Source organism: Corapipo altera, unplaced genomic scaffold (genome assembly GCF_003945725.1).
Source record: "Corapipo altera isolate COAL_440 unplaced genomic scaffold, ASM394572v1 65, whole genome shotgun sequence".
Classification (NCBI taxonomy): domain Eukaryota; kingdom Metazoa; phylum Chordata; class Aves; order Passeriformes; family Pipridae; genus Corapipo; species Corapipo altera.
Genome location: NW_020884891.1, coordinates 9,148,239 through 9,162,722, shown reverse-complemented (window position 1 = coordinate 9,162,722; position 14,484 = coordinate 9,148,239). Strand labels below are relative to the sequence as shown.

Genomic DNA, 14,484 nt, shown 5'->3' with positions numbered 1-14,484 from the left:
CCTGAATGAGTACTTGGTAAAACTTGACAGACATCCAAATACAGATACTTCCAAACCAATAAGTGGCCACTGATTTTCTGTATTCTCTGAATAAATGTCTATATAGTGAAATTTGTTACAATTGCAATAATTTCTTGTTTTCCACTGGGTTGGATTTTTTTTCTTTGTCCCATAGTGACCAAGTTTTGGTTACTGTCAGCAAGATGCTCATCAGGAGGGATTTTTTTCTAACATCCTCATCTGATGCATATGGGAAAGCAGATTTGATCATTTCTGGTGTATGATGATTTGAAAGCACCTGAGGATCTCGTAAGCTCCATTAATTGCAGATTTACATAACAGCTGGTGAGCATATGCCCTCGGTTAGGACTGGCTGTATAATTTTTGCAGCCTCATCTGTTTGCTACACATATATCCCACCCACACCATTTAGACTTTATCTGGATGAAGCACTGCCTGTTTCATCCCTTTTTAGATTTCAGTCTGCCACTGAAATTTCTGTAACTTTCCAGGGACATACTGGTGCATGTCATCGGCCTGAGAAGGCTGGAAGCGCTCCTTGTCACCATGAATTAAAAAGCTCTGTGTGAATCTCCTGTAGATGTGTCTGTGTTGGGCATAGTTTGGTTACATAAGGGTGTAACATATTTTCTTTAGTTAGACAGAAGCAGGTAAAATAGAGGTGTCTTTGCGTTTTATAAATTATTATTTTTCTATGGAAAAATACAAATTTCTGAACCAGGAATTCTCATTCAGAAAACTTTCAAGATGCCATTATTTGCTCTTGTTTGTCCCAGACATTTTTCAGTTGCATAAGCTTTCCTTGCAGATTCAGGTAGTATTAGTTAGCTTATTCCAAGTTAATATTCCTGCTGCCCATCTCTGTTTTATTCAAAATATTTGAATAAGTTTATGGTCTCTTCTTATGACTCAGGTACCTTAGTTCTTTCCCTTTGTTAGGTATGAATAATAGCATATAAACTGTTTTCAAAGTTCACTGCTCTGTAGGCTTGCATATTTTTCACTTCAAAATTTGAAATGTGCACGTTTTAAATAAGAGTAGTTGAATATAGAAAATTAGACTCTGTGTAACACTCTGAAGTTAAAATCCATTCTTTGCTCACCATGGTTCAGGTCCCACAGTCCTGTCTCCAGGCAGGTTTTCTTCAAGTCAAAGAAAGTTGTCTCTGAGCAATCGCTACAGACTTGGGTCCAAACTGTAAAACAGAACTCATTTTCATTTCAGGACCAAACTTAACCTGGGATCAGCTCAACAGTTGTTACTGGAAGAATAAGGGGGACTTTGTAAAGGCAAAATTGTTTTCATCATTGTATTTTTGGCATAGCCTGCATTAACTTACGAGCTGCAATTTCAGGCCAACTGAATATTGGTCTGTGTTGCTATATAGGGTATAAAATACCCTGCTATTGCATAATGTTATTGTAAATCTTCTCTTTTTTTTAACTAATTGCAATAAAAACTTAAGCAATTAAAGAAGAAATTTGACCAAAAATTTTAAGAGTAAATTAGGCAAATGCAAGAAGTAGAATAAGAAATGTAATATTTTTTGTTTTTTTCAGCACATCATTTTGTTTAAGCCAAATAAAATGGGTGATGTGGCTGCTCATCTAGTTAGTTATTTTTAGCCCATTAGCAAGTTGGATTTTTCTTCCATGATACTTTACCATTTTATCAGCAGCTGATTTGGACTTGCAAATCACTGGTCCTATTGATCAAAGGTGCTCAACTCCTACTGCTCCTATTGATTTCAGTAGGTGATGCAAATGTTCAGTGCCTCTGAAAATTGCATCTCATGTTCTTGAATTTAACCATCCCTGACTATGAAATGGGTATTTTATATACAAATGTATTCTCAAGTATGAATATGAAGTTGTCCCCATCCTTCATGATGTTATCACTATTTATGAGTATGCACTGGAGATGGGTGTTGGGTCTTAAATTATATTCACATGGAGGGTAAGGAAATTAAAGCTTCTCTGCTGCCTGCCACTGTGACCTGCCATTTCTCGCTCCGTGTACAAGGTAGAGGAGTGATGGTTTCAACATTGGGAAGGACCAGGCCAGATTTTAAGGACAGATGTATCTCAGTGCATAGATTTATAACATTGGTTACATAGTTTTAAACAATATAAAATAGTAACAAAAATAGAAATTACACAGAGAAGGCTCAAGGGGAAAATATGTTGATTTACACTGGAGCATAGAATGGTATAGTAAACAATGCTAAATTTCAGAGTTGTGTAAAAGCTGTGATGCAGATGCACAACCCTGAAATGTCATTGAATTCCTTAGTGGGAGAACTCTCCCCGGGACAGGTTCAACAGGGTGTCACAGTTGGGAATCATGGTGGCTGCTCTCTCAGATCCTGGGTCTTACTGAGAAATTTGATATTGTCACAAATCTCTAAGTACTCAGAGGAGAAAGTCTGACAACATCTGCTGTTGTCTAAGATTAGGTTTTGTTTGTTCCTAAGTCTAAAATACAAGTCAGTAATGAGAAATGAAACCATCATCCCTTCAGGAGGATTGCAGGAGAGGGGGAGTATATTTGTATTTTCAGGTATAAAAATATGTTAACTATAAAGAGAAGAATGCTTGAGAAAGAGGAGAATGCTGAGGGTTAAGATGGCTATAACAAATATATGGAAATATATGGAAAAATCCTTATTTCATCATGCCTTAATTGGTCAAAAATAACTTAGCATTTTAATATGGATTTAAAGAAAGTACTCTTAAGACTGAATCACATATTAGCAGTCTCAAATTTTCAGATTTGTTTAGAGCAGAATGAAGTAGTATTTTCTTTATAAAATGAGCTTACAGAAGATCACCCCTTCTGTAGGTCAGGATCAGAACTTTGACTCTTATTTGCGTGCAGATATTTTCACATTGCTTCACCTTTACTGGAAGTGAGACACCGATGCATCTGTGGTTTCATACCACAGTAAAATCCAGTTTTATAAGCAGAACCTGCTAGCAGTTACAGAAACAAATCATTTTCTGGCACTTAGTCAGAGCAGGTGCAGAAAGAGTAGTCAGCTGCTGGTATACAGTCTATTACAGCTCTTCTAAAGTCTGGGCTTCAGGGAGATGATCTACTGAGATTCTGTAAAATAACTGGAAACAGCAGAGAAAGCTAAACAGAAGCCTTGAGTGGAGGTCAGCAATTTGGAGGGACTTCACATTTGCAGGACTTTTGTCCTCTGAAGTTCAGCTCTCAGGTTGTAAGTGCTTATTGCACAGGACTTTTTTGACGTCTCCTCACTACCGAGTGTCTCTTTTGCACCGGAGCCAAGGCTCTTATTCATATTCTGCCAAACATGTAGCACCGGAGTTGACAAGCTGTGCTTACACAGAAGGTAGATAAGAATAAATTAAATTAGATCATTGGCTTCGTAGCAGATGGTGGGTTAATCCAGTTTACAAAGCGAGTGCTGAAAAAATTGCTTGTATCTTTGTGAATATTTATTTACTTTAGTGTGCCGTGGAATTGTGGGGACTGAGGTAGACAGTCTGGAAGTGTCAGTTTGTTTTGTTTAAATGTTGAATAAAATAAGAAATCTGGCCGTTTACTTCAGAGGTAAAGACCCAGGCTTTGGTTCTGAGCATGGCCCGACTGGTTTCACTTACAGCAGTAACATGAAGCAACCAGAAACCTGCCTCTGGATAGAGAAAATCCCTTAGGCAGCATAAAGTAACACTGGCTTTTTATCTCTTTGTTCCATGAAGGAAATTTATGGAAATGGTAGATGATGTAGGCCTTTAATATATCTTTTTCTACAAGAGATCTGTTTTATACCTAATAATTATTTTTTACCTAAGAAGCATAATAAATTACCCAGAAAAGCTCTGTACTACGTGTAGGATCTTCTGTATTGGAGAGAGATTGATCATTTAAAGTTACCCTGCACGGCTCCACTGTGCAGCCTGGCCAGGGTAAGGTGATTGAGGAAGAAATTTAGGTTCACCATAATCCTGTGGCATCTTCCAGTCTCTTCAGACTACAGATTCCTCCACATTTAGCATCTGCTATAACATCCATAATGCATCTTAAAAATAAAAAAAAATTCTACTTTTGAGTTACAATTTTATCAGAAACTTTGAATTAAACGAGGCTATCTAATAAAATATTAGTGATTTATAGCTGTGATAGCATCCATCCTATAAGACCTATCTCCAAACATTATGTAAGGAGGGTCAAATTCTGCCTTCAGATACATTTTCCTGCCTCCAGATCACCTCAGTGAAAGCAACGTGCAGCTCTGCTCATGGCAACATGCAAAAAAATTGCACAGAGCAAAGTAATAATGTAAAGATAGACAGGGAGATTATACTGGAGGTTCAAGCAAGCCAAGAAAGAGTATCTTTTCAGATGAGCTTTGCAGTAGGATAGAGGAACCAAGGAAAGAGAGAAATCAAGTTGGAAGTTCAAGAATGCTGGGTAAAAAAGCGCAGTTGCTACCAGCAGGGAGAATATTGCACTCAGCTGTCAGAGGAGAGGTTCAGTTAGGCCAGCTGAGGGGATGTTAGGGACTGATGCTCCTGCTGACTCACCACAGCTCCTCCTAACAGAAGTAGGAATTTTGCAATCGTGCCAACTAACAAGCTGTTTCATCTCCACTTGCCCTACCAGTCCTTGGGTTCTGCCTGAAACTGTAGCAGTTCACCAGTGACCTTGTGCACCCCACTAGTAGCTGAAGTATTTTAGGTGCTGCAAAATACAGGGTATGTGATTGCAGAAATTTTTTGGTAAGCCAGATAGGCAGAGCCAAAGTAGCTTTTGCTTTTTCTGTAATATGTGTAGTCATCAAACCTCAAAGGCTGTTTTGTGTTCTGTGTGAACTTGAGCTACATCATGTAATGCATCTTTAATCCTAATGGTGGGGTTGCGTACTGTTAGTCAGCAACCAGCCCTCAAGAGTACTGCAGTCAAGATCTTCTTGTGTAAACGTCAGTCTGAAAGGTTGAACTCTGAGTAAAGGGCAGAGGCCTTCATCAGAAAGTGAATCTCTCTTCTTTTTACCCAGCCCACTGCTAAGTTGGACAGAGCCGATGGTATCATCTTCTATTTGGTCTGTGGAGTAGGATCTTATAGCTGGGCATTACACATGGCAAATACAGCTGAGAACCTTGCAAAGGGATTTATGATGTGGGAAATGACATTGTGACCCACAACTGAATTGCATTTTCTGTGCCCCTTTGTGCAAAAGGGGAAAATCAAAAGCCAGAAATCCACTAGAAAAATCAAAGAGAGAATGACTCAAAAGAGAAGTTCTTTTGAGCTTTTTAATGAAATTCAGTACATGCCTACTTATTTCTAAAGAGATTTGAGAGACAGAGATTTGAAAGTTTTATGTAATCTTATTTGGTGAAATAAGTGTATATTTAAAACATAGTGTACATATGTTGTAGGAAACAAGATTTGTAGGAATTATGTATACCCTAGGTAGAAAGAAAAGTATCACAGAAAAGGAAGAGACAAGGTAGGGCTCTGTGTCTACTAAATAAACATTTATTATTCCCTGTAGTTAACTTCTGAAAAAGGTACATGGAGGAATGAATGGCTTTACTGGTGTATGTGGTTTGTTTAGTGTCAGTGACACCTGGATCTGAAGGTAATTTCTCGATAGCTAAAACTAACATAATAAAAATTGGAATGATTTTAAGACTGCAAGGTGACCAGGTTTCTACAGTGCTAGAAGTCATTCAGTTCAACTCAAGCAGACCTTATTTTCACAGCAATGTGATTTGTTCTCCAAGCACTCGGTTGTGCCCATTTTTTTGGTGCAAATCTGGCTCACCGGTGCCCCATGTCACCTCACACGGACAGCAAGTCCGAGGCTGGCAGAGACCATCATTATCTACAACGCAGTTGGTGTTTCTCAGGGAGGAAGCTGACTGTCAAACATAGATACAGATACTTTTTCCAGCTTGCCAAGCTTTGGCATGAGCTATAAAAACAACGGCACTTCCTCAGCCTCAAGGAAGATGAAGCAAGTGAATGATTGGAATTGGTGCGAGCGGATGACAACACGCACGGAGTGTGTGATCTGGAAAAGACAGGCAGTAAGGAAAAGGTGCAGTAAACATTCAACCCTTGCTTTGTGACATACCCTCTGCAGCACATGCAAATGCTGTCTTAGGAAATTATGTGTGCAGTTGTGTTTTGCTTCTAGTGTTGATCTGTTTGAAGTGCTGATGTAATTATTTGCATTAGTATAAATGAAATGTAAATTCTTTAGCTATCAGTCCCATTGAACTTTGTTCCCTTTTGTTGTTATTAACTCTTTAAATGATAATAATGTCTAGAAGCTCAAGCCAGGAGCAAGAACATCTGCTCTAGAGATGTCAAGGCATATTGGGTTTTGTTGTACCTTCCGTATGTAGAAGTAATCTGTCTTGCATTAAGAAGCTGAAAACTCAGACCTTAGCTCTGTGTGATCTGACTGCAAGACCGTTTTCAAAGTATTAGCGTGGTGCCTTGGTGATTTCAATCCTGTAGAATATGAAGTAATTCAGGCAGGTCTCTGGCTTGAGTTCTCACAACTGACACTGGAGTAAGCTTCTAATATCTCTTCTGGGGAATGGGTATCTGCTACCCAGTGATTTGTCTTCAGAGCCCAGATGTGATGGTGAGTCAGTGATTTGAGAATCCAGTAAATTTGGCTTTCTTCTTCTGAAGCCAATATAAAAAATATAAATGAGTCACAAATACTGTCACCTCACTAATTCAATAGTAATGCTCTCATTTGCTTCGTTTGGATCATGTAGCTGTAGTTGGGTGACCCAGGAGTGCACAGATCTGGAATTCATGACTGTAGATTGGCAGCTTTGCTTTCCTGTGGTAGTTTTGGCAAGTCCTTGCAGGGAATCCATTCAAGGCTTGGGATTTTGTTAAATTTTTATACTTTAACTTTTCAGCATGCAAAGGAGACTTGTGAGCAAACACGAGGGAAATGGACTCCAAGTTTCTCAGTTGTCTTGAGATTTTTTCCTTGAAGTACATACAAGTGCAGAATAAAATTATGTATTTTCTTAATGCAAGACCCATTCTAGATCACACTTCTCCTGAGAGTCTCTGAGGTTCCTACATGATTCAGGAAGAGCAAATATATTGCCTTTTAGGCTCCCACTGTGGGCAGATCCTACTCAGTGCAAATTGCTGCATGTGGCTAAAGAGCTGCTGCTCGAGCTTTGCTCTTTATGTGACAATTTCAGCTCCTCAGTGGGGGTGATCCTCAATTCATATTTTAGTGGGTCATCTGTCCTCCCCGCTGACTTACTTCAATGCTAAGGCAACCTCTTCCTTGGAATACTTTGCCCTTCTCAGTAAGACCTAGGTAATTGTCTAGACTGACTGCAATATCATATTATGTTAAAATAAGATCCTCTGTTGCTGTCTTTCTCCTACCATCCTTTGAGGCCTCAGATCAGAAACAAAGAAAGGAAAGCAGAAAACAGAAATGGGTCTGCAAGCTAAGTAGAGTAGGCAGCCCCTATGTATGGTAATAAGGATAATTTATAACTTCCTAAAAGGATTATTTAGTAGATTTCATAGTGCATACATAAATAACAATTATATTTCTGTTAATTTGTGTTGTAAAATAATTACATGTATTTTAGATCTAGAGCCAGCTTTTTATCTGCAGTGCAATTCTAGAGTAAATCTATGGAGTCGGTGTTTTTACTAATGTTTAACCTAAATTAAAAGGTTTGGAAATGCAGTGGGCACATTTTTACTTAGATTAGGTTGGAGAGGTGAGAAGTTGTTGTCAGTACTTTAATCAACAAACTGAGCTCTTTGAGAGTCAAGAGCTGAGGAACAACATTGATGTAACATTAGAATCTGTCACACAATATTGAATTTATTCAACTGTTATCCTTTTAATTGCAAGTATTTCCATTAATTGCTGTAGAAATTCATCACTCTGACCTGACTGAGCTCCAAAAAAAAGTGTGGAAACTAATTAAACATTGAGTTTTAAGGTAAAATAGTAAATTGCTCATTAGCCCCCTTGAAATGCTGATTTATTACTAACAGAACAAAGTAATACTTGACTTTGCAGAAACTAGGTCATCACATTCTTTCATAGTCTTACTGAAGGTGCTGTAGCTTAGACATCAGTTAATTGGTCTTCATTTTTTTGCAGCAGTACACTTGTTTGGTTTAACCTGGCAACTACAACCTGTGGAAGGGCAGCTCTATGAAAATGGAGTTAGCAAAGGAAATAAAGGAACAGAATCCATGGATACTACTTACTCACCAATTGGAGGAAAAGTTTCTGATAAAACAGAAAAAAAAGGTATGTGTGAATGAGAAGACAGACAGATAATGAACAGTTAAACATTGCTACTGTTCAGATTCTGTATTTGCTACGTTTTGGCAGTATTTTGAGTTCAGGTTCTATCTTCTTTAGTATAATTTTAAAATTGGTTTTAAAAGCTCATAACCCGATCGTTTCCATTAGCAGAACTCTCACTGAAATTAGCAACCAACTCAGACCATTAGGAAAGGAAGGTTCAGTAGCATGGTAATTGCCCTTCTTTTGTGAGAGAAGTGAGAGCATGTGGCTTCTGTCTTAGGGGAGGGGAGACCATATTTGCCTTGCTCCCACTTGTGCAGAGGTCTTCATGCTATGCCTGTCTTGCAGACCAAAGTCAATCTCAGGCAAAGTGAAACCCTTTGCACTGACAGGTCAGAATGTGCAGAGGAGTAGAAATCTTAATGCTTTTCAAGTCATCCAGTTCTTGAAGGCGTAAGCTAAAATACAGCATCCTGTCACATCCCAGCTGAACCAGTCACAGTGAATCAGCTCACAGGAATCTACCACGACTTCACAAAACGCCTGAGCCAGTCTGGCAGCTCCCTGCTGCCAGGGGCACAGCCCTGCTCTGCACTCCCGCCTCCCTCTGTGGCTCCATACATCCCTGTGCCCACTGCAGGGATTGTCTCATGTATGACCAAGACACATCAGTTCCCTATGGCAGCAGAAAACAGCTTTGTTAGAGAATGTAGGTGATCTTGTGCCATGGAAGTGGCTGAACCAGACCTCTTGAAGGGGCAAAGACGTACCAGAGCTGGGATAGGAAAGGAGTGGGCAGTGCAACCAGGAGGATGAAACAGAGAGGAGTGTCTGAGATGTGCAGTTCCTTCCTCCCAAGTCCCGTCATTTAATGTTGTAAGGTCACCTGCTCCAATATTAGTCACAAGCTCTGACCCATGCTTCAGGTTCACCACGGTGATGATGGTTTCTGACCATAAGAAGCAGGTGGCCCTCCCATTTCTTTTTATGATACTCAGAAAAAGCACATAAATCAGATTAGATCAGAAAAACTGAATGCAAGTAGAATATGAAACCTAATCTTTCCAGTTGTAAAGTGGAAGGTAAAATTGTACTGATTGCTCTGCAATGATGTGAGATTTCCAGAGCTTTCAAATTTTAGAGCAGAGCAGAGATCTGATTTTGTGTGTTTCAGGTAAGATTTATGACTGAAAATATACAACAAAGTGGGACATTGTTGTACCAATCCTTCCAGGAGGAAGATTGCATTGCACATCAATAGTCTTGCAAATCAGTGTGGCACAACTGGATAGACATCATATTAGATAAATGTGCAATAGAAATGTATCTAAGGAGACAATGACGTTGTTATCCATTATTTTGTCCCTTAGAATGGAATGGTAGTGAATTACAGTCAATGTTTTATACACTTTTATATTTTTGTCCTGGTGAACCATGGAAAATATCTCAAATAGTTCTTCTCGACTGCATTAAATCTTTTTGTCAATATATTACAGAATTAATAAACACTTTTCCAAAGCATTTGGCTTCCAAAGGAGGATGTGCAGAAAAAAAGATCAAAAACCTTAAAAAATTAGTTGTTTGAAAACAGAGAAAAGGATATGTGTGTGAGTCAATAGAGACTCGATCTAGTAGGTAAAAACCCAAACCACCTGCCTTGCCCCAGGGAATCCCAATGTCTAGTGTAGCTACACAACTCCCCCACAATGCTGAAGAGCAGAGGTCTGTGATAGCAGAGCCATTTCATTGAGGGCTTATCCAGCAGTTTCAGGTCAGTGATCAATATAGCTAAACTGTTGTCCTCTTTCACCTTTTGTGGGTAACATGGAATCCAGAGTGTATTTTAGCAAGAAGTATGCACTGGGAAAAACACAGAAAAAATCGTGTGGAATTAGTACGTGTATAGTCTGTCTCTGGCTAATTGTTGCTCATTTTATTTCTTTCTGTCACTTTTAATATATAACATTAATTTTATTCCCAGTCCTCATAAAAAATTTTCCCTGTGGATGTGGTGAAAGGCAGCTTTTGGAAACAGGCAACTACTTTCCCTACAGCAGAATACCACCAAAAGTTGATGCTTTGCCTGTAAACTTAAAGCCTCTGATGTGATTCCACAGGGATAAATAACTGCTGTCAGATACTGCGGTCTCCCATTTTCCCAACACAATGCAGCAGCACAGAAGGCTTTTCCAGACTTTGAAAGCATATATTTTAACTAATCTTTTAATGAAAATCAGGTTTACAAACCAGCAAGTCAGATTTCTTCAAGAAGTCACTTTATAACACACTGACCCACGGCTATGAGTTAACATTTTAATATGTAGTAATGTGATTAAAAAGTCAGACATTCTATTGATGCTGGTATTTACCAGGGGAGTACAAGGAGATTGATTGTTTCAGGATCAGTAATAATCAGCATACGGGTATGTTCTTGTGAAGGTAATTGGCACCACGCTGTTTGGAGTTTTTTTCTTGAAGCCAATAGAAGTCTATCTTCTGTTTTAGACTTCCAAGGAAAGTGTACTTAGAAAGAATAGAGAAGAATTAATACCAGTTGGCAATACTGGGAGCTGTACAAGGAATTGAATATAGATAATTAAATGATACTTTGTCATAAGAAAAATGTTTTTAGAACAAGAGCAGAATTGTATTGCAGCACTGTAATTTTAAAAGCTTATTTTTGACTTTTTCAAGAAAGAGCAAGAAAGTACATGAGGATAGTCTGTGAAGAGTGTATCTTCAGATGCCTTTTTTGTCCAGCCAAATACCTACTTAATTCAACTAGGCACAGAAACAGAGCTAAATTCTTTTTCTGTAAAGAAGGCACAGTGGCTCAGTGAATATGAAAACATACACTTCAGGCATGGCTTCTACAGTGGCCTTTCTATGCCGTGTAGTTGTCTGAAAAATTAACATTTGAAGGGTAGAGATACTTCAACTGCATCCTATCAGTTAGTGGTAGATAGTATATAGGTTTTCCTGTTAGCATTATCAACAGCAGCATGCACTTCTTTTCCACGTGATAAGTTGACATATAAGTGCATCTGGTTTTTTTAAAGTTTAGATAAAATTGTTTCTAAAGCAAAGGTATTTTCAGCCAAATGTGAAAAACTCTGATGTGTTGTTTTGAGCCTAGAAACAGTAACATGATATTCAGCATAATTTGATAACATCAGTTAGTGAAAATTCACCCAGGCTAAAGATGTATTGCTTCTTATTTTCAACAAAAAACCAGACCTTTTCCCTTGAACAAAATAAGAAGCAGTTACTGTATTTTACAGACCTTGAACACCAACCAGTAATGCCATTAACTTCAAAAATGATACTGTATCCTTGACTTTTTACTTAGCTCTACCATCTTGTAATTGTTTCACATTAATTACCATATGTCAATAACTCCAAAAAGTTCCGTAGTGTTTTACTTAACCCCAGGTAATTGCTTGCAAAGAATCATTAAGATTTAATATCTCTGGAGTACTGGAAATACAGGAAAAGGTTTGTAAATTTACACAAGCCTAGTAGGATCTTTTATGAGTTGGAGTGGGAAGGGATCCACTTTGACTGTCTAACGTAGAAAGTTTAATTCTCTTTTCAAACCTCAACATTCAAGATTTTTTCCATTAAGCAGACTGGGGAGTAGTCTCACCTTGGACATTGTTAAAGCAGCAATTTGGAAATATTTTAACTCACAAACTAAGGGGTGTATTTTCACAGTATTAGATTACAAGTTCTGTACACTAAAAATAGATGCTTTTACGTGATGAGGTGTTAAAAGGTAGCTCCTGCTTCTTGCTGTAGGTTTGGTGACACAAAGCAGCCATAAAGCTGAAAGATCCAGTACCCTGGGAATTGCTCCTGCCTTGTAAATTAAATCTCTATTCATTAAGAATGCTAAGTACTTCCTACGCTAGTTAAAGCCTCTGTAAGATCCCACTGAGGGTCTTTGTTATTAACATGTTCAGGAAAAGCTGGCCCTGGCTTTGCTGCTGCTGTTTTCATTTCCAGTGCCGATTTATAAAGTTTCACGTACATTATGTTGGATTAGAAATTTATATGCATTATTGTAAAAGCTGAGAGTCCAGTCACTTTGCTCCTCAGTATTTTTCACCATGATACTGGAATGAAATGAAACACAAATGGGTATGGCTGCTGAATTCAGTCTTCTTTTGACTCATCCTCCGATGGCACATACAATCCTGCTTTTATTCTAGTTGAGAGAAAGGATGGAAATGTCAGAGTTTTACAAACCTTTCAATGGAATTAGCTCAAATGTTAGCAGGATTGGGTCTGTGATTTGCAGCATGTCACGATGCTGATCACAGACAGGCATTAAAAAACACAAAGTTGGTGATATAAGCCAGCAAAGCAAGCCAGCTCCAATTTAGTTTGGCAAAGTCTTCTTTATGCATTCCATTTCCCTTTCTATTTCAGCTCTCTCATACCCGTGTGTGAAGTTACATATTGTAGATGTCTGCAAATTTATTGTTCAGCATTATGAAATTATGCCAGTTTTCTCTTCAGAGTGCCTGTCCCTGTCCTCGTGCCCCTATTGCGTTTTCATGCAGAAAGACCAAGCCAGAACAGATGTTCTTTATTTCTCCAGGACTAGATTATCGCTACCATAATAAAACCATTAGGCATGGTGATTAATAGAAATCTAGGCTTTGCACACAGGCTCTGAACTACTGGGTTTGATGGATTTTCTGTCCTCACTGGGGTCCATTTGTGTAGCTTATGCAGTGCCCCTTCAACAGCAGTCTGAAATAGGTGTCAGAGGAGGAATGTCCCACTGCCTTCCCTCTGTGTGTTCACAGTTGAATGTGTTTTGTTTCTATAGCTGATAGGTAAAGACCATGGTTTATGCAGCAGGAGTTCCACCTTTTCATATTCAGTTCAGTGTTCCAAGATTTCTAGGGCAAAAATGCCCCATGACACCTCTTGTTGTTGGAAACACTGCATGCAGGTTTATTTGTGTTTTCCAACATGTTCAGTAAAAAACGCAGTTATTCCAGCAAAATGCCCTCTGTTTAGAAATTGGTTTTGTTATATTCCATTATATATCTAAGGCACATTTATACCTTGTGACCTGTTATCTCCATGAATACACAACCGACTCTTTTGTTTGTTTCTGGAAAATCAGTGTTTCAGAAGGGCCGGGCCATAGACACAGGAGAAGTAGAGATTGGAGCACAAGTTATGCAGACCATCCCCCCTGGTTTATTCTGGCGCTTCCAAATTACTATACATCACCCAGTGTACCTGAAATTTAACATCTCGCTGGCGAAGGATTCTCTGCTGGGAATTTACGGCAGAAGAAACATCCCACCTACTCATACGCAGGTAATTTGAAATAATCCTGCTTCTATCATGCTTACATTTTCAAGCAGCAGCGGATGTGAATGCTCACAATACATTTTCAAAGCAGGGAAGGAGGAATAGACTGGCTGTAGCCACAAAAAGCAGTCTGGTAATCCCTTTCTTTTGCTGAGCTCTAGCTCTGTGCTCAAACCATCCCCTCTCAGGGGAAGGAACAGTGTCCTACCAGACAGGTCAGCAGCTGTGACCACAGGGATGTGACTGTCTGGGAGGCTGGACAGGTACACACCGTCCTGCTGCAGAGCTTTAGCATCTTCTGTGCAAGGGCAGTGGGATGAAGTGCCAGATCACCTGAAAATACTTTAATCTTTTTCTGACTCCATTAAAACAAACAGATTGCATAGTCAGTATAAAGAGTTAATAGCAAAAAAAAAAAGCTCTTTCTGGTTTCTAAGATGATGATGGGGTTTTTTGAGTGCTTACTCCTGGGGATTTTGCAGGAGAAAACCTAGGTAATATTAAAATAAATAAATATTACTTATGCAATATTGCTGGTCACATGCAACTTTTTTTTTATAGACTTACTGTATTTGGCATATGAAGCTGTCATTTCTATAGGTAATAGATTTTTCATCTTTCTTTATAACAGGATCACACTCCATAAAGTGTGATAAGTATACATGGAATAACGGAAAATGTAAGGGTCCTCTGGAGATCATCTACTCTGACCTCAGAAATTATTTACTAGAGTTTTGGTATTAGAAATAAGCACTTTTAGTAGTCATTGACTTTAATTGGAGCTGGATCCTCAGCTGATCTGACATTGAACTTTACTGAAAATCAG

At 38.7% G+C, this 14,484-nt stretch overlaps 1 protein-coding gene across 2 annotated transcripts in view; it reads left to right on the top strand.

Moving 5' to 3' along the window:
- Positions 1 to 14,484, top strand: part of TENM1 (teneurin transmembrane protein 1) — a 761,525-nt gene that overhangs the window by 621,587 nt on the left and 125,454 nt on the right. For both annotated transcript variants that reach the window (XM_027645293.1, XM_027645294.1), the window contains 2 exons: positions 8,172 to 8,324; positions 13,465 to 13,664. In XM_027645293.1, the coding sequence (XP_027501094.1) occupies positions 8,172 to 8,324; positions 13,465 to 13,664 (353 nt within the window). The remainder of the gene's footprint in view (positions 1 to 8,171; positions 8,325 to 13,464; positions 13,665 to 14,484) is intronic.